At 44.8% G+C, this 17,678-nt stretch overlaps 1 protein-coding gene across 3 annotated transcripts in view; it reads right to left on the reverse strand.

Annotated features, from left to right (window-relative positions):
* The window catches only part of LOC110499345 (metal transporter CNNM4), a 34,303-nt gene that overhangs the window by 9,689 nt on the left and 6,936 nt on the right, over window positions 1-17,678 (reverse strand). For all 3 annotated transcript variants that reach the window (XM_036956205.2, XM_036956204.2, XM_090213008.1), the window contains 8 exons: window positions 16,538-17,536; window positions 11,993-12,136; window positions 10,470-10,610; window positions 9,827-9,996; window positions 9,583-9,682; window positions 8,221-8,369; window positions 3,460-3,688; window positions 2,842-3,078 (listed from right to left, as the gene is read on the reverse strand). In XM_036956205.2, coding sequence (XP_036812100.1) covers window positions 2,842-3,078; window positions 3,460-3,688; window positions 8,221-8,369; window positions 9,583-9,682; window positions 9,827-9,996; window positions 10,470-10,610; window positions 11,993-12,136; window positions 16,538-17,536 — 2,169 coding nt within the window. The remainder of the gene's footprint in view (window positions 1-2,841; window positions 3,079-3,459; window positions 3,689-8,220; window positions 8,370-9,582; window positions 9,683-9,826; window positions 9,997-10,469; window positions 10,611-11,992; window positions 12,137-16,537; window positions 17,537-17,678) is intronic.

Raw genomic sequence — 17,678 nt, forward strand, 5'->3', positions numbered from 1 at the left:
TTCGCAAGGCACTGTACATACCATTAACTATGCAAACCATGGCCTTGGTACTGCACTGGACAAGTTTCCATGGAAGGATTGTTCAAACTTCACTCGACTTGTGAAGACTAAGTAAATACCTGGAGTCAACTTGTGTAATACTTTAGGAGATGAAGCAGATTGCTTTCTTCATTTCAGCATCTTACCATACCGTAGATCCCCAGAACAGTTGAGCCAGTCACGTGTTTGGTGTGTGTTTGTAAAGAGCACAATGGGAGAAAGCAGGAGCAGGTGAGTCCAGCTGTGTATTGACAGGGTTCACGTTTTATTTTCAACGTCAAGTGTTTTTTTTGCTTCAATAGAGTGAACAGGGACGTGTAACTAGTTTTCCTTCACAGAAAATATATTAGTGCAACACATTTGGCAGAAAATAGCTTCATTTTCATCTGATGACAAAAGAAATGCAATGATATTTGGCTGGCTGCCACACAAGTAAATCAGCTTAATGAAAAACCAAAGTATTTTTTTCAAAAACGATGCATGGCCATCATATATATGTCTAATGTTTATCATAGAAAGAATGTAGCCAGCTACATTTCCTGATGTTTTGCTTGAAGTTAATCTGGTATTTTACCAGAGAACTAGGCTGGCCACACTGAGAAGTACAGGAGAAACGTAGCTACACATCAGTCTGAGCCCTGTCTGCTGATAGAATGCCTGTTCATGAATTCTCATCTGAGTGGAGAAGTGCAACTGAAGCACAGAATTAGTCTGATGCTGAGCAGAAATTACAATGAGAAGCATTTTAAATCTGCGTTTATAAAACGCAGCAAGATATTTCTGCATTAACACAACCCTTAAATTTAATTTGCAAGTTAATCTAAGTGGCTGAATTAATAAGGTGACGGGGCATCATATTGTGTTAGCTTTCTTCCGTGTTTGAGAAGTCAACCCCTATGGATGAGTTATTTGTACAGCTGTCACCATCTTGACTTCCTTGCATTTTTTTGTCCACTCCACTCCACTCCACTCCCAGCCTCTCCTCTCCTCTCCTCTCCTCTCCTCTCCTCTCCTCTCCTCTCCTCTCCTCTCCTCTCCTCTCCTCTCCTCTCCTCTCCTCTCCTCTCCCCTCCCCTCCCCTCCCCTCCCCTCTCCTCTCCTCTCCTCTCCTCTCCTCAACTTGTAGCCTACACATGCTGCTTCAGAGCCAGTACTGTTCTTCCTTCAGACAAGCATGCATCTTGTTTATTAGCACAATGTGTCTCGTTCACATTCGATTGTACATGTCCAAACTCACCAAAAGGACATTTTGTAGCTCCTGCCTGATATGTGTACAGCTTTATGAGCTGGATTGCCTGTTTTTGCAATTTGTTTTTCATTTGTGTCCTTTATCATTTTAAGCGAACAGCCTCCATTGAGAATGTTGGCATCCCCTTGTGTACTAAGCCAGTAATACCATATATCCTGGTCTGAGAGGAGGATGGTATGAACATCTGCATACGGCCAACTCTACTAGAGGGTGTTAGCACTCATGTACAGTTGAAGTTGGAAGTTGAGTCATTAAAACTCATTTTTCAACCACTCCACACATTTCTTGTAAACAAACTATAGTTTTGGCAAGTCGGATAGGACATCTACTTTGTGCATGACACAAGTCATTTTTCTAACAATTGTTTACAGACAGATTATTTCACTTATAATTCACTGTATCACAATTCCAGTGGGTCAGAAGTTTACATACACTAAGTTGACTGTGCCTTTCAACAGCTTGGAAAATAAAATTATGCCATGGCTTTAGAAGCTTCTGATAGGCTAATTGACATAATTTGAGTCAAAGCCTACCTTAAAACTCAGTGCCTCTTTCTTTGACATCGTGGGAAAATCAAAAGAAATCAGCCAAGACCTCAGAAAACTAATTGTAACCTCCATAAATCTGGTTCATCCTTGGAAGCAATTTCCAAACGTCTAAAGGTACCACGTTCATCTGTACAAACAATAGTACAAGTATAAACATCATGGGACCACGCAGCCGCCATGCCACTCAGGAAGGAGACACGTTCTGTCGCCTAGAGATGAACGTACTTTGGTGCAAAAAGTACAAATAAATCCCAGAACAACAGCAAAGGTCCTTGTGAAGATGCTGGAGGAAACGGGTACAAAAGTATCTATATCCACAGTAAAACAAGTCCTATATCGACATAACCTAAAAGGCTGTTCAGCAACATCTCATGACATCAGTCAGGAAGTTAAAGATTGGTCGCAAATGGGTCTTCCAAATGGACAATGACCCCAAGCATACTTCCAAAGTTGTGTCAAAATGGCTTAAGGACAACAAAGTGAAGGTATTGGAGTGTCCATCACAAAGCCCTGACCTCAATCCTATAGAAAATGTGCGTGCAGAACTGACAAAGCGTGTGTGAGCAAGGAGGCCTACAAACCTGACTCAGTTTCACCAGCTCTGTCAGGAGGAATTACCCAAAATTCACCCAACTTATTGTGGGAAGCTTGTGGAAGGCTACTCGAAACATTTGAAGGCAATGCTACCAAATACTAATTGAGTGTATGTAAACGTCTATCCCACTGGGAATGTGATAAAAGAAATAAAAGCTGAAATAAATCATTCTCTCGCTATTATTCTGACATTTTACATTCTTAAAATAAAGTGGTGATCCTAACTGACCTAAGACGGGGATTTTTTACTAGGATTTAATGTCAGGAATTGTGAAAAAATTAGTTTAAATGTATTTGGCTAAGGTGTATGTACACTTCCGACTTCAACTGTATATAACAGCTATAGAAGCTTACAACTCACACTCACGGCTTGTAAGCTGTGAGGGTGTAATATAACACAGGTCTCCTCACCATTCCCTTCTTGGCTTTCCAGTTGGTATTTCAGCCGGTCTTCTTGCCTGTCTTCTAGCTGGTCTTCTGGACAGTCCTCCGGACAGTCTTTTGTTCGATCTTCCGGTTCCTTCTCTGGTGGCTCCTCTGGTTGGTCTTCCTGACAGTCTTCCGGTCTGTCCTCTCGGATGTAGGGAATGTCATCCATCCGTAGAAACACTGAGTCACTGGGGCTCCTCTGTCCATCTGACTTACTGCCTGGAGAGGGAGACATAGTGAGAATCAGGACAGAGGCTGCATCTTAGTGAAGTGGTAACCCGTTTTCAGTCTCCAACCCCCCCCCCCCCCCCCCCCCCCTTGTCCCCTCCTTCCAACCCCTTCTGTGCATAGAAGTGATCTATCTTCAGATAGAAGATTTCTCAAATGACCTATTAGCTGCAAACAGTGAGGTAGTGAGCATGAGGGAAGCAGCTAGAGATGGTTATCATGCTGGACACGTCTGCATCATGATCGATTCCCTCCATGGTTTAACTCAATAACAGAGAGGACAGACCACCAATTCAATGAGAGGTCTCTCTCACACACACACACACACACACACACACACACACACACACACACACACACCACACCACTTACGGACTATGCAACTCCTTTCATTGAGCTGTGAGGTGAGCGGTCCAGCGGTCTCTGTGTGTGTGTGTCGTTCCAGGACAGGTTGCAGGTGAGTGAATGTGTGCGTCAGGGGCAGGGCGATGCTGTGGGAGCGGGCCTCAGGGAGGGTGGGTCTCCCCTCAGGATCGGGAGTCTGGGGTACACTGTCCATAAGACTGGCTGTTAGTGCATTCTGGTAGTGGTTCCTCGAGATCTAGGAGACAGGAACACAGTCCACAAATACAATATCAACACATCCTCATCACACTCCACAAATACAGTATCAACACATCATCATCACACTCCACAAATACAGTATTAACACATCATCATCAACACATCATCATCACACTCCACAAATACAGTATCAACACATCATCATCAACACATCATCATCACACTCCACAAATACAGTATCAACACATCATCATCAACACATCATCATCACACTCCACAAATACAGTATCAACACATGATCATCACAATCCACAAATACAGTATCAACACATCATCATCACACTCCACAAATACAGTATTAACACATCATCATCACACTCCACAAATACAGCATCAACACATCATCATCACACTCCACAAATACAGTATCAACACATCATCATCACACTCCACAAATACAGTATCAACACATCATCATCACACTCCACAAATACAATATCAACACATCATCATCACACTCCACAAATACAGTATCAACACATCATCATCAACACACTCCACAAATACAGTATCAACACATCATCATCACACTCCACAAATACAGTATCAACACATCATCAACACACTCCACAAATACAGTATCAACACATCATCAACACACTCCACAAATACAGTATCAACACATCATCATCAACACACTCCACAAATACAGTATCAACACATCATCATCACACTCCACAAATACAGTATCAACACATCATCAACACACTCCACAAATATAGTGTCAACACATCATCATCACACTCCACAAATACAGTATTAACACATCATCATCACACTCCACAAATACAGTATCAACACATCATCATCAACACACTCCACAAATACAGTATTAACACATCATCATCAACACATCATCATCAACACACTCCACAAATACAGTATCAACACATCATCAACACACTCCACAAATACAGTATTAACACGTCATCATCATCAACACATCATCAACACACTCCACAAATATAGTATCAACACATCATCATCAACACACTCCACAAATACAGTATCAACACATCATCAACACACTCCACAAATACAGTATCAACACATCATCATCAACACACTCCACAAATACAGTATCAACACATCATCATCACACTCCACAAATACAGTATTAACACATCATCATCAACACATCATCATCACACTCCACAAATACAGTATCAACACATCATCAACACATCATCATCAACACACTCCACAAATATAGTATCAACACATCATCATCATCACACTCCACAAATACAGTATCAACACATCATCAACACACTCCACAAATACAGTATCAACACATCATCATCAACACATCATCATCAAACTCCACAAATACAGTATCAACACATCATCATCACACTCCACAAATACAGTATCAACACATCATCATCAAACTCCACAAATACAGTATCAACACATCATCATCAACACACTCCACAAATACAGTATCAACACATCATCAACACACTCCACAAATACAGTATCAACACATCATCATCAACACACTCCACAAATACAGTATCAACACATCATCAACACACTCCACAAATACAGTATCAACACATCATCAACACACTCCACAAATACAGTATCAACACATCATCATCAAACTCCACAAATACAGTATCAACACATCATCAACACATCATCATCAACACACTCCACAAATACAGTATTAACACATTATCATCAACACATCATCATCAACACATCATCTTCATCACACTCCACAAATACAGTATTAACACATTATCATCAACACACTCCACAAATACAGTATTAATAGATTATCATCAACACATCATCAACACATCATCATCAACACACTCCACAAATACAGTATTAACACATTATCATCAACACATCATCATCAACACATCATCATCAACACACTCCACAAATACACTATTAACACATTATCATCAACACATCATCATCAACACATCATCTTCATCACACTCCACAAATACAGTATTAACACATTATCATCAACACACTCCACAAATACAGTATTAACAGATTATCATCAACACACTCCCACAAATACAGTATTAACACATCATCATCAACACACTCCACAAATACAGTATTAACACATCATCATCAACACACTCCACAAATACAGTATTAACACATCATCATCAACACACTCCACAAATACAGTATTAACACGTCATCATCATCAACACATCATCATCAACACACTCCACAAATACAGTATTAACACATCATCATCAACACACTCCACAAATACAGTATTAACACATCATCACACTCCACAAATACAGAATTAACACATCATCATCATCACACTCCACAAATACAGTATCAACACATCATCAACACACTCCACAAATACAGTATTAACACATCATCATCAACACACAATATAAACTAATATAAGCAAATGTCTATATATAGACACACACACACCACCAAGCTGTTTCTCTATGTAGATGCTACGTTTGTGTGTGTGTGTGTGTGTGCGTGCGTGCGTGCGTGCGTGCGTGCGTGTGTGTGTGTGTGTGTGCGTGTGTGTGTGTGCGTTCTAGTGATCTTTCTTTCTCAAACTATATTTATGACCTGGGGGAGGGGTGAGGGAGTGTGTGTGTTCTCAAGATGTACATCCATCACGTTAAGTCTAAATTATTCATACTGAAAATGGAGGTCATTTATCCCCAATGATTAAAGTTAAACTAAGAGAGATTAAAAGGAAAACAAGGGAAGGAGGGAGAGAGGGAAGGAAGGATAGAGGGAGAGGGAGAGAGGATGTGTCTGTGTTTAGTCAAAATCAGGGATTAAGACGTTTTAAAGGGAAATTAAAATGAGAAGCAGTATGGTTCTGGGTAGTTAGAAGTTTAGGTCTATTTTAAGTGTTGTGCGTGCATGTCAGTGGTGGTCGGTGACGTTAAAGATGAGGGAGGCCTTATTTCTACTACATGATACTCTAATTTTCCCTATACCTATCATGAGGTTGCTACAACCTAGCCTACCCATGAAAGTTTACAATGTAGGTACGCACAGGTCGAGAGATAGATTTGAGTAATCAATGTGACAGAGTGACACATTCAATACCGTCTTGCACACTCTTGCCTGCATCTAGCTGATAGGGTGTAATCATTAGTCGAATGGTTGCAAACGAGAGTTTCTATTGGACAAATTCAGGTATGTTCATCCCCATTTTGTTCCATTTGCTTCCGTTTAGAAATGTTTTTCAACAGAATCGGCGGAATGAATACACCCCTGATCACCCGCAAACACAGATAACTTTCATAGCAGCCACATACAAACAGCATGATCACTTTGCTCATTGTATAATTCCTTCTCACATTTACTCGCGCTTCTCCTCTCCCCTTTTCCCATTGCTTGTGGACTCCATTGCACAACACCACAGCTGTCTGTGACCAGGCGAAAACCCCTTTCCAAGCCAAACCTTTATACCATAACCGCTAACCACTACACAGCCTACATCTTTGTCACCATATTAGCTAATGTCAGAGTAGTCAACATAGCTACTAGAACTAACGCATTAGTAAACCCGCTACAATCATGCAGTACAGTGTAAAGCTAGCAGTTTAGCAGTTACACCCGTAGGCCCTGGTGGCCATACATTTATAAAACCAAAAGCTTACCTTGCCTTGGAAGGGTTCCAGTGTTGGATAGCCATAGCCAGCTAGCTAACATAGCATCCCTCTCTGTTATAGCCAGATAGCTAACATAGCATCCCTCTGTTATAGCCAGATAGCTAACATAGCATCCCTCTGTTATAGCCAGCTAGCTAACATAGCATCCCTCTGTTATAGCTAACATAGCATCCCTCTGTTATAGCCAGCTAGCTAACATAGCATCCCTCTGTTATAGCCAGCTGGCTAACATAGCATCCCTCTGTTATAGCCAGCTAGCTAACATAGCATCCCTCTGTTATAGCCAGATAGCTAACATAGCATCCCCCTCTGTTTGAGCCGGGTTTTTGAGTAGGCTAAACTAGCGAGCTTCATTCTCTAACTAAGTAAGTGAAAGCTATAAAAAAAAAATGCTATGAAAAATAGCTAGCACTTGCTTCTCCTTCATTTTTGAAGAGATTAATTTATTAAAAACTGTTCAACTATTGTCTTTCTCTGAGTCAACTACTCACCACATTTCATGCACTGCAGTGCTAGCTAGCTGTAGCTTATGCTTTCGGACCTAAATTCACTCTCTGATGCTTTGATTTGGTGGACAACATGTCAGTTCATGCTGCAAGAGCTCTGATAGGTTGGAGGACGTCCTCTGGAAGTTGTCATAATTACTATGTAAGTCTATGGAAGGTGGTGAGAAGTCAGTGTACCCGGAGGAGAATGTAAACTAGCTGTCCTCCGGCTACACCATGGTGCTACCCTACAGGGTGCTGTTGAGGCTACTGTAGACCTTCATTACAAAACTGTGTGTTTCAATTATATGGTCACATGAATATATTTAGTGTAGTTTTGTGGATGTGTGGGGGTTTTGCAGATGTGTGTGGGTGTGTGTTACCTTTATAATCTGTAGGTCAGTGAGTTGTCTGACAGAGAAGTCAGGTAGGTAGACTCCTCCCCCTCCTATACTCAGCTGACCCACACTGCCTCCTGATAGGACAGAGTCTGACTGGTTCAACCCACTGCTACCAGAACCAAACCTGTTGACTGGAGATGAGTTTGATTAGATTCTGTCCCTTTTTTTTTTATCTCACTCACTCTCCTCTTTGTCTTTCTGTATCTCTCTTGCTCTCTATTAGACAAGAACAAACACATGCATGTTCACACACACACACACACACACACACACACACACACACACACACACACACACACACACACACACACACACACACACACACCACACACCACACACCACACACACCACACACTGGGCTGGCCCTTTTGTGTCTGCTTACCAGTGTAAACTGGGTGTTATATAACCCAGGTCAGGACATGTCTTTCTATAGAACCATTTTCTTAAACAGCTTTAATCACTGCAGTTACATAGTTTCCACTGCAGTTACATAGTTTCACTGCAGTTACATAGTTTCCACTGCAGTTACATAGTTTCCACTGCAGTTACATAGTTTCCACTGCAGTTACATAGTTTCACTGCAGTTACATAGTTTCACTGCAGTTACATAGTTTCCACTGCAGTTACATAGTTTCACTGCAGTTACATAGTTTCCACTGCAGTTACATAGTTTCCACTGCAGTTACATAGTTTCACTGCAGTTACATAGTTTCACTGCAGTTACATAGTTTCACTGCAGCTACATAGTTTCCACTGCAGTTACATAGTGTCCACTGCAGTTACATAGTTTCCACTGCAGTTACATAGTTTCACTGCAGTTACATAGTTTCACTGCAGTTACATAGTTTCACTGCAGTTACATAGTTTCACTGCAGTTACATAGTTTCCACTGCAGTTACATAGTTTCCACTGCAGTTACATAGTTTCCACTGCAGTTACATAGTTTCACTGCAGTTACATAGTTTCACTGCAGTTACATAGTTTCCACTGCAGTTACATAGTTTCCACTGCAGTTACATAGTTTCCACTGCAGTTACATAGTTTCCACTGCAGTTACATAGTTTCCACTGCAGTTACATAGTTTCCACTGCAGCTACATAGTTTCCACTGCAGCCATCTTACCCCACGGATTCCAGGGAAATGGACAGTGGATTTCCCGCACACACATAACATAGAAACACTGTGCTACTGTAGCATTTAGAACAGGGGAAGCTGGGGTAAGAATGTCCTATTCAATAAATCCTCTTCATCAACGTCATCACCATTATCACCAACAACATTATAATCACTAACACCAACTGATAAAATCCCATTGTGTGTTGTTGGGGCCGGGAGTGTATTTACCTATGGACAATGGTGGTATGAGGGCTGGCATTCCATAATAGGAGAAAGCTCCGTTCTCAAAACGAAGAGCCTCCTTACCAATCTCCACCTCAACTTTACCCTGCAATGACATAACACACAGACAGACTATTAAACAGCAAAGTTGTCATAGATTTCCAAACTTTGGTAAAATTCTGGTTGTTTTGCAACCCTAGGTGTATCTGTAGAACCAAGACAGTGTAGTATCAGTGTGTATGGTGTGTACCTGTAAAATCAGGACAAAGTAGTCGACAGGTTTGTTCCTCATATACAGGAAGTGCTGTGGTGCTCCTTTGTTCTTCCTGTCAAACTTAAGTTCCTGAACGACACTGGGGTGTTTGATTAGACAAAGAAGAATCTTCTCTGAGAGATGACATGGCTTGAAGGGCTCCACTTCTACACACACACACACACACACACACACACACAGAGAGACGGAGAGAGAGAGACAGACAGAGACAGAGACAGAAAGAGAGAGGAAAATAAGAAAGATTGAGAGAGTAGAAAAAGAGAAGTGTAAACACACACACATCCATCCACACACACACACACACACACATCCATCCACCCATACATACACACACACACATCCATCCACCCATACACACACACACACACACACACACACATCCATCCACACACACACACACACACACACACACACACACACACACACACACACACACACACACACACACACACACACACACACACACACACACACACACACACACACACACACACACACACACACACACACACCCATCCACCCATACACACACACATCCATCCACCCATACACACACACATCCATCCACCCATACACACACACACACACACATCCATCCACCCATACACAGAGGTCCTACCTGTGGCCAGGAAACGGTGTGTAGCTAGCAGCAGTTGAGGGGATATCTTCACCTTCATCTCATTCTCTGACATTTTAAAGATAGAGAAGTCGTGTTGCTTCCTCTCATGGTGAGACACACGCCTCTTAGTCCTTTTATCAACTAGGGAACAATCAATGAATCAATTAACCAATCAATCCATCCATCACCAAAACGTTTGTTTGTCTCTCTCTTTGTCAGACACACACACACACACACACACACACACACACACACACACACACACACACACACACACACACACACGCACACTGCAGAGAGAGCGTTAAGCCCCGATTAAGCCAGTGGTAATTATTTATGGGATAAGTTAATTACTTCTGATGAATTATGCATCAGATCACATTATGGGAGCAGCAGGGGGGGGGTTAAGGGGCGATCAATAGCTTAGAGGGTGATAGGAAGAGAGAGAGCGAGAGAGAGCGAAAAATGCACTATATATACAAAGTATATGGACACTCCTTCAAATGAGGGAATCTGGCTATTTCAGCCACATCAGTTGCTGACAGGTGTATAAAATCTAACACACAGCCATGAAATCTCCATAGACAACAGACATTGGCAGTAGAATGGCCTTAATGAAGAGCTCAGTGACTTTCAACGTGCCACCGTCACAGGATGCCACCTTTCCAACAAGTCAGTCCGTCAACTTTCTACCCTGCTAGAGCTGCCCAGGTCAACTGTAACTGCTGTTATTGGGAAGTGGAAACGTCTAGGAGCAACAACGGCTCAGCCGCGAAGTGGTAGGCCACACAAGCTCACAGAACGGAAGAGCCGAGTGCTGCAACGCGTAGCATGTAAAAATCGTCTGTCCTCGGTTGCAACACTCACTACCTAGTTCCAAACTGCCTCTGGAAGCAACGTCAGCACAATAACTGCTTGTCGGGAGCTTAATGAAATGGGTTTCCATGGCTGAGCAGCAGCACACAAGCCTACGATCACCATGCACAATGCCAAGTGTTGGGTGGAGTGAAGTAAAGATCGCCGCCATTGGACTGGAGCAGTGGAAACACGTTCTCTGGAGTGATGAATCACGCTTCACCATCTGGCAGTCCGACGGGCGAATCTGGTTTTGGCAGATGCCAGGAGAACGCTACCTGCCCGAATGCATAGTGCCAACTGTAATGTTTGGTGGAGGAGGAATAATGGTCTGGGCCTGTTTTTCATGGTCCGGGCCCCTTAGTTCCAGTGAAGGGAAATCTTAACGTTACAGCATATTCTAGACGATTCTGTGCGTCTAACTTTGTGGCAACAGTTTGCGGAACAGTTTGGGGAAGGCTCTTTCCTGTTTCAGCCGACTGCAAGCCAGGCCTAGTGGGACGTGGAAAGTCTTCCCAGAAGAGTAGAGGCTGTTATAACAGCAAAGGGGGGACCAACTCCATATTAATGCCCATGATTTTGGAATGAGATGTTGGACGAGCAGGTGTCCACATACTTTTGGTCATGCAGTGTATCTATAAAGAGAGAAGGAGAGTTGTTATACATACTGTAGAGGTCTGTCTCGTCCACAATCTCAGACTTGATGATTTCTTCGATAACGTCCTCCAAAGTAACAATTCCCAGGACCTCATAAAAGGGGTCCCCCTCCCCCTCACTGTTCACCCTGTGGACTATGGCCAGGTGAGATTTACCTGGGAGAGAGATTAGGAGGAGAAAAATAGGGAGGGGGGAAGGGAGGGAGGGAGGGAGCGGGGAAGGAGGGGGGAGGAGTGAGAGGTTATCGAAATCAGCATTTACTTTCCGTGATTATGCTGTTATCAAAGCAGATTAAAAATCAACACCATCCAGGAGATTCTTACTGAAAGTAGCCGTTAAACCAGTGATTGATTCTCTCCCCAGATGAAATGAGTCATACATAGATAAGTCATATTTCTGTGTTAGTATTACTGACAACTGGCCAGATCCCAAAGGAAAATACCTTCAGTGGCAACTCTGTGTGGTTTCTTTCCATGGCATGTGAAAAATGTCATAATTTTTACAGTTTCATTTGAGTAATTTAGCAGATGCTCTTATCCAGAGTGACTTACAGGAGCAATTAGGTTTAGGTGCCTTGCTCAAGGGCACATCAAAAGATTTTTCACCTAGTCGGCTTGGGGATTCAAACCAGCAGCCTTTCGGTTGCTGGCCAAACGCTTAACAGCTAGGCTACCTGCTTACATTTCATGTAAGACTCCTCACCTCCCAACTCCCTCCTAACCCCCTTGCCTTCCTGAATCAGCCTCCATCACAGGGGGGAGAGGGGGAAGGGGAGAGGAGGAGAGGGGGAGAAGGGGAGGAGAAGGGGAGAGGGGGAGAAGAGGAGGAGAGGAGAGGGGGAGAGGGGGAGAGGGGAAGAAGGGGAGGAGAGGGGGAGAGGGGGAGGGCAGAGGAGAGGAGAGGAGAGGAGGAGATGGGGAGAGGGGAGAGGAGGAGAGGAGGAGAGGGGGAGGACAGGAGGAGAGGAGAGCGTGCGACGTGTTGGTTGTCAAGTGTTTCTCTGCGTGTGCTCACTGCTCATTGTCTGTCTGCATTGGATTTGGAATTGTGTTTAATAACCTGCCCAGGGACTGTGGTTGAAAATGAGCTATATGGCTAAAACCGGCACTTTTAATAAAACATTGATTAATGTGCACTGTCCCTGTAAAAATACAAATAATCTGAAACTCAAAAGTAATATATAATGAGTGTACAAAAAAATGTGGAACAAATGCTTTTCCATGACATAGAATGACCAGGTGGACCCAGGTGAAAGCTATGATCCCTTATTGATGTCACTTGTTAAATCCACTTCAATCAGTGTAGATGAAGGAGAGGAGACAGGTTAAAGAAGGATGTTTAAGCCTTGAGACAGTTGAGACATGGATTGTGTGCGTACAGTGGGCCATTCAGAGGGTGAATGGACAAGACAAGAAACGGGCATGGTAGTAGGTGCCAGGTGCACCGGTTTGAGTAAAGAACTGCAACAGTGCTGGGTTTTTCACACTCAACAGTTTCCTGTTTGCACCAAGAATGGTCTACCAACCAAAGGACATCCAGCCAACTTGATTCAACTTTGTGAAGCATTGGAGTCAACATGGGCCAGCATCCCTGCTCTCCTCAGACGCTCTTACAGACAATAGAACATATTTGCCAGTGAACTGATCCTCTGGCAACCAGCAGCAGGGGCAACCCAGTAATCATGCGTGTGGACCAGCTTAAATGTGACACCGGCCTGGAGGAAGAGGAGACTGCGTCTGCAATGGTGGACAGAAAGCTCTGGAAGTTCCACTTCTACTGCCGTCGACCACAGACAACCAGATGATGATGAACGTGATAAACATACATTTCATTGAAACCGTGACTGTTACTTTGAGTCACTCCACAAAAATAATGTTGATAGAATAAGGCCCTCTTATCCAACTAATTTCCATAATTAAACCGTTCAGATGACCATCTCTGAGCCCTCACGGACAAGCCAACTGTGTCAATCTGAATAGCATATGAAAGAAGCCCTAGTCCTTTTCAATAAGCTCTCGTCCTAGTGGACACTGCTGTCTCCGTCCCAAAGCCTCCAGTGTGATTCCTGCTAACTGTCAGAGCACATGAAATCTACTTATGTTTACCATGCAACACACAGGAGAGAAACCATGCCTGTTCATGTCATCCACTCAACAATCTACATTATTTTTATACAGCTGCTAAGAATGTACTGAGTATAAACACAAACCCTTCACACACACACACACGCACGCACGCACACACACACACACACACACACACACACACACACACACACACACACACACCCACACACACACGCACGCACGCACGCACGCACACACACACACACACACACACACACACACACACACACACACACACACACACACACACACACACACACACACACACACACACACACACGCGCATTCCCCTGGCTGACGGCTGAACACGATGATTCATACTCTGGTTGTCATGGTAATTAGAAGAGATTATTCCAGCCTCCAGCTTCCTTCAACATTCTTACATGGATGGAGACACTAAGGACCGTTTACAGTCACTTTGTGACGTCTCTTCTGGTAGCTTAGCAGTTAGAACACAAAGGCAAGTAACTGAAAGGTCGCTGGTTTGAATACCCGAGCCGACAAGGTGAAAAATCTGTCAATGTGCCCTTCAGCAAGGCACTTAACCCTAATTTGCTCCAGGGGCGACATTCTTCTCTGGCTGACCTTGTAAAACAACATGCACTGCACCTAAATTATTATACATTTTTATAGCTTCAAGGAAGTTGTTTAATGGATTATGAATATGGATAATAACTTTCTGTGACATACAGCAGCCTATACCATCACCTCCACTTGGACCTGCTGAGCCTGTCATCTTATATGACTGACTGTCCAGAGCATAACTGGATTTATATACACCCTGGATTCTCTGCTTTTCAGGACGAGGGAAGTGCTGTAATGGAACGGGTAAAGGCTAACTTGAACACTGCATTTATCTATAGATCACTTCTGTCAAACCGGCCAGCACCTGCTGAACAACATCATTGTTTTTTCTCATAGACCATGTGATACAGCGTGGAGGTGACTGAATGGCAGTAATCATGTGATTTATAAACGGTGAGCTCATTAGTGCTCTGATTGGTAACATGTATGTATTTTCTTACAAAATGGTGGTACATTTCCTACATATTTACCTGATTTTGCATTACATTTTTTCTCTCTACAACAGTGTATACTGATTTCAGGTGTGAGTGGGATCTACCTGGCCCAGGGGCGGACTGGGACCAGAAATCTGTCTTGGAGAAAATGTTTTCCTTGAGGCCCCCACATCGGCCCATTTTTTGTTTTACCCCCATTATTATCCAGATAATGATAATTTTGCACACAAAAAAAAAATTGACATTCCCACTGGCCCAAAAATGGACCAGCCTGAAATGCCAGATGGCCCGTCCGCCCCTAGCCCGACTTGAAATGCCAGATGGCCCGTCCGCCCCTAGCCCGGTCTGAAATGCCAGATGGCCCGTCCGCCCCTAGCCCGACTTGAAATGCCAGATGGCCCGTCTGCACCTAGCCGGTCTGAAATGCCAGATGGCCTGTCTGCCCCTAGCCGGTCTGAAATGCCAGATGGCCCGTCTGCACCTAGCCGGTCTGAAATGCCAGATGGTCCGTCTGCACCTAGCCGGTCTGAAATGCCAGATGACCTGTCTGCACCTAGCCGGTCTGAAATGCCAGATGGCCTGTCTGCCCCTAGCCGGTCTGAAATGCCAGATGGCCCGTCCGCCCCTAGCCCGACTTGAAATGCCAGGTGGCCCGTCCGCCCCTAGCCCGGTCTGAAATGCCAGATGGCCCGTCCGCCCCTAGCCCGACTTGAAATGCCAGATGGCCCGTCCGCCCCTAGCCCGGTCTGAAATGCCATATGGCCTGTCTGCCCCTAGCCCGTTCTGAAATGCCAGATGGCCCGTCCGCCCCTAGCCCGGTCTGAAATGCCATATGGCCTGTCTGCCCCTAGCCCGTTCTGAAATGCCAGATGGCCCGTCCGCCCCTAGCCCGGTCTGAAATGCCAGATGGCCCGTCCGCCCCTAGCCCGGTCTGAAATGCCAGATGGCCCGTCTGCCCCTAGCCCGGTCTGAAATGCCAGAGGGCCCGTCTGCCCCTAGCCGGTCTGAAATGCCAGATGGCCCGTCTGCACCTAGCCGGTCTGAAATGCCAGATGGCCTGTCTGCCCCTAGCCGGTCTGAAATGCCAGAGGGCCCGTCTGCCCCTAGCCGGTCTGAAATGCCAGATGGCCCGTCTGCACCTAGCCGGTCTGAAATGCCAGATGGCCTGTCTGCCCCTAGCCGGTCTGAAATGCCAGAGGGCCCGTCTGCCCCTAGCCGGTCTGAAATGCCAGATGGCCCGTCTGCACCTAGCCCGGTCTGAAATGCCAGATGGCCCGTATGCCCCTAGCCGGTCTGAAATGCCAGATGGCCCGTTTGCCCCTAGCCCGGTCTGAAATGCCAGATGGCCCGTCTGCCCCTAGCCGGTCTGAAATGCCCGGATGGCCCGTCCGCCCATAGCCCGTCCTATTACCTCTCTTGAACTCCTCCAGCATCACATCCAGTTTGGTGTCTCTGAACACACAGTGCATGGGGTGTTTGTAGAACTGGGTGATGGTCTTCAGCGGGGTGCAGTCATCCGGGTCCACAAACGCCAGGTCTTTGACGAACAGGATATCAACGATGTTGGACCTGTCGTTCTCATAGACCGGGATCCGGGTGAACCCGCTCTGCATGACGTCAGACATAGTACAGAAGTCTAGAACAGCATCTGAAGAGAGCATATAACAGTCCGCCAGAGGGGTGTGAACTTGTTCTACGGTCTTGGTGCGTAACTCCAGGGCGCCCTGGATGATGTTGAGTTCCTCTTTGACCAGGTCGTGGTAGGGGTCTGTGACGCGCAGCATGGCCACCAGTTTCTCTCTGGTGTAGAAGTTACTGATCTCCTGGTGAAGCATGATGTCTAGGAGCTTGGAGATTGGGTAGGAGATGGGGAAGGAGACCAGCATTAGAAGCCGGGTGGCCCAGATGGTTTTGGAGGCGATGGCTAGGCTGTGTCTGGACGCCACAGAGTGAGGCAGGATCTCTCCTATGAAGAATATCCCGAAAGTGCAGGTAGCAAGGGAGGTGGGAGTCATCCCTATAATCTGGCACATCCACACCACGAAACAGGTGTTGGTCAGCACGTTTCCCAGTACCACAGTACATAGGATGTAGTTGCCATGTTTACGCACGGATTCGATCTTGTGTGCGTATTTTTGTTCCTTCTCGGTGCCGCTGTTTTGGAGAACGCGGAGCTCGACGGGATCCATGGCTAGCATACTGATGTTCAGCCCGCTGCAGAGCGCAGAGAGCCCCAGTAGCATCAACGACACCCCCAACTGGAGCCACACATCCGCATGCGGGGGTCGCTCCACCACGGCTAGCCAGAAGTCTCTGGTGCTGAAATGCTCCCACTTCACCCCGTCAAACGCGCACATGGAGTAGTATTTGATCCGCTCATCTTTGCGCAGGTCTTTGGCGAGCAGCTCCACTATAGAATCAGAATCAAATTCCAAGAAGGTCATCATCAGACAAAAGAAAAACGCACAATAACATGTAAGATTATTATTATTTTTTAAATGTAATCTGAGATTGAACAACGATAAAAACGTAACTATAGACTAAATAAACGG

This window comes from Oncorhynchus mykiss, chromosome 20 (assembly GCF_057628025.1).
Source record: "Oncorhynchus mykiss isolate SJ-2025 chromosome 20, ASM5762802v1, whole genome shotgun sequence".
NCBI lineage: Eukaryota > Metazoa > Chordata > Actinopteri > Salmoniformes > Salmonidae > Oncorhynchus > Oncorhynchus mykiss.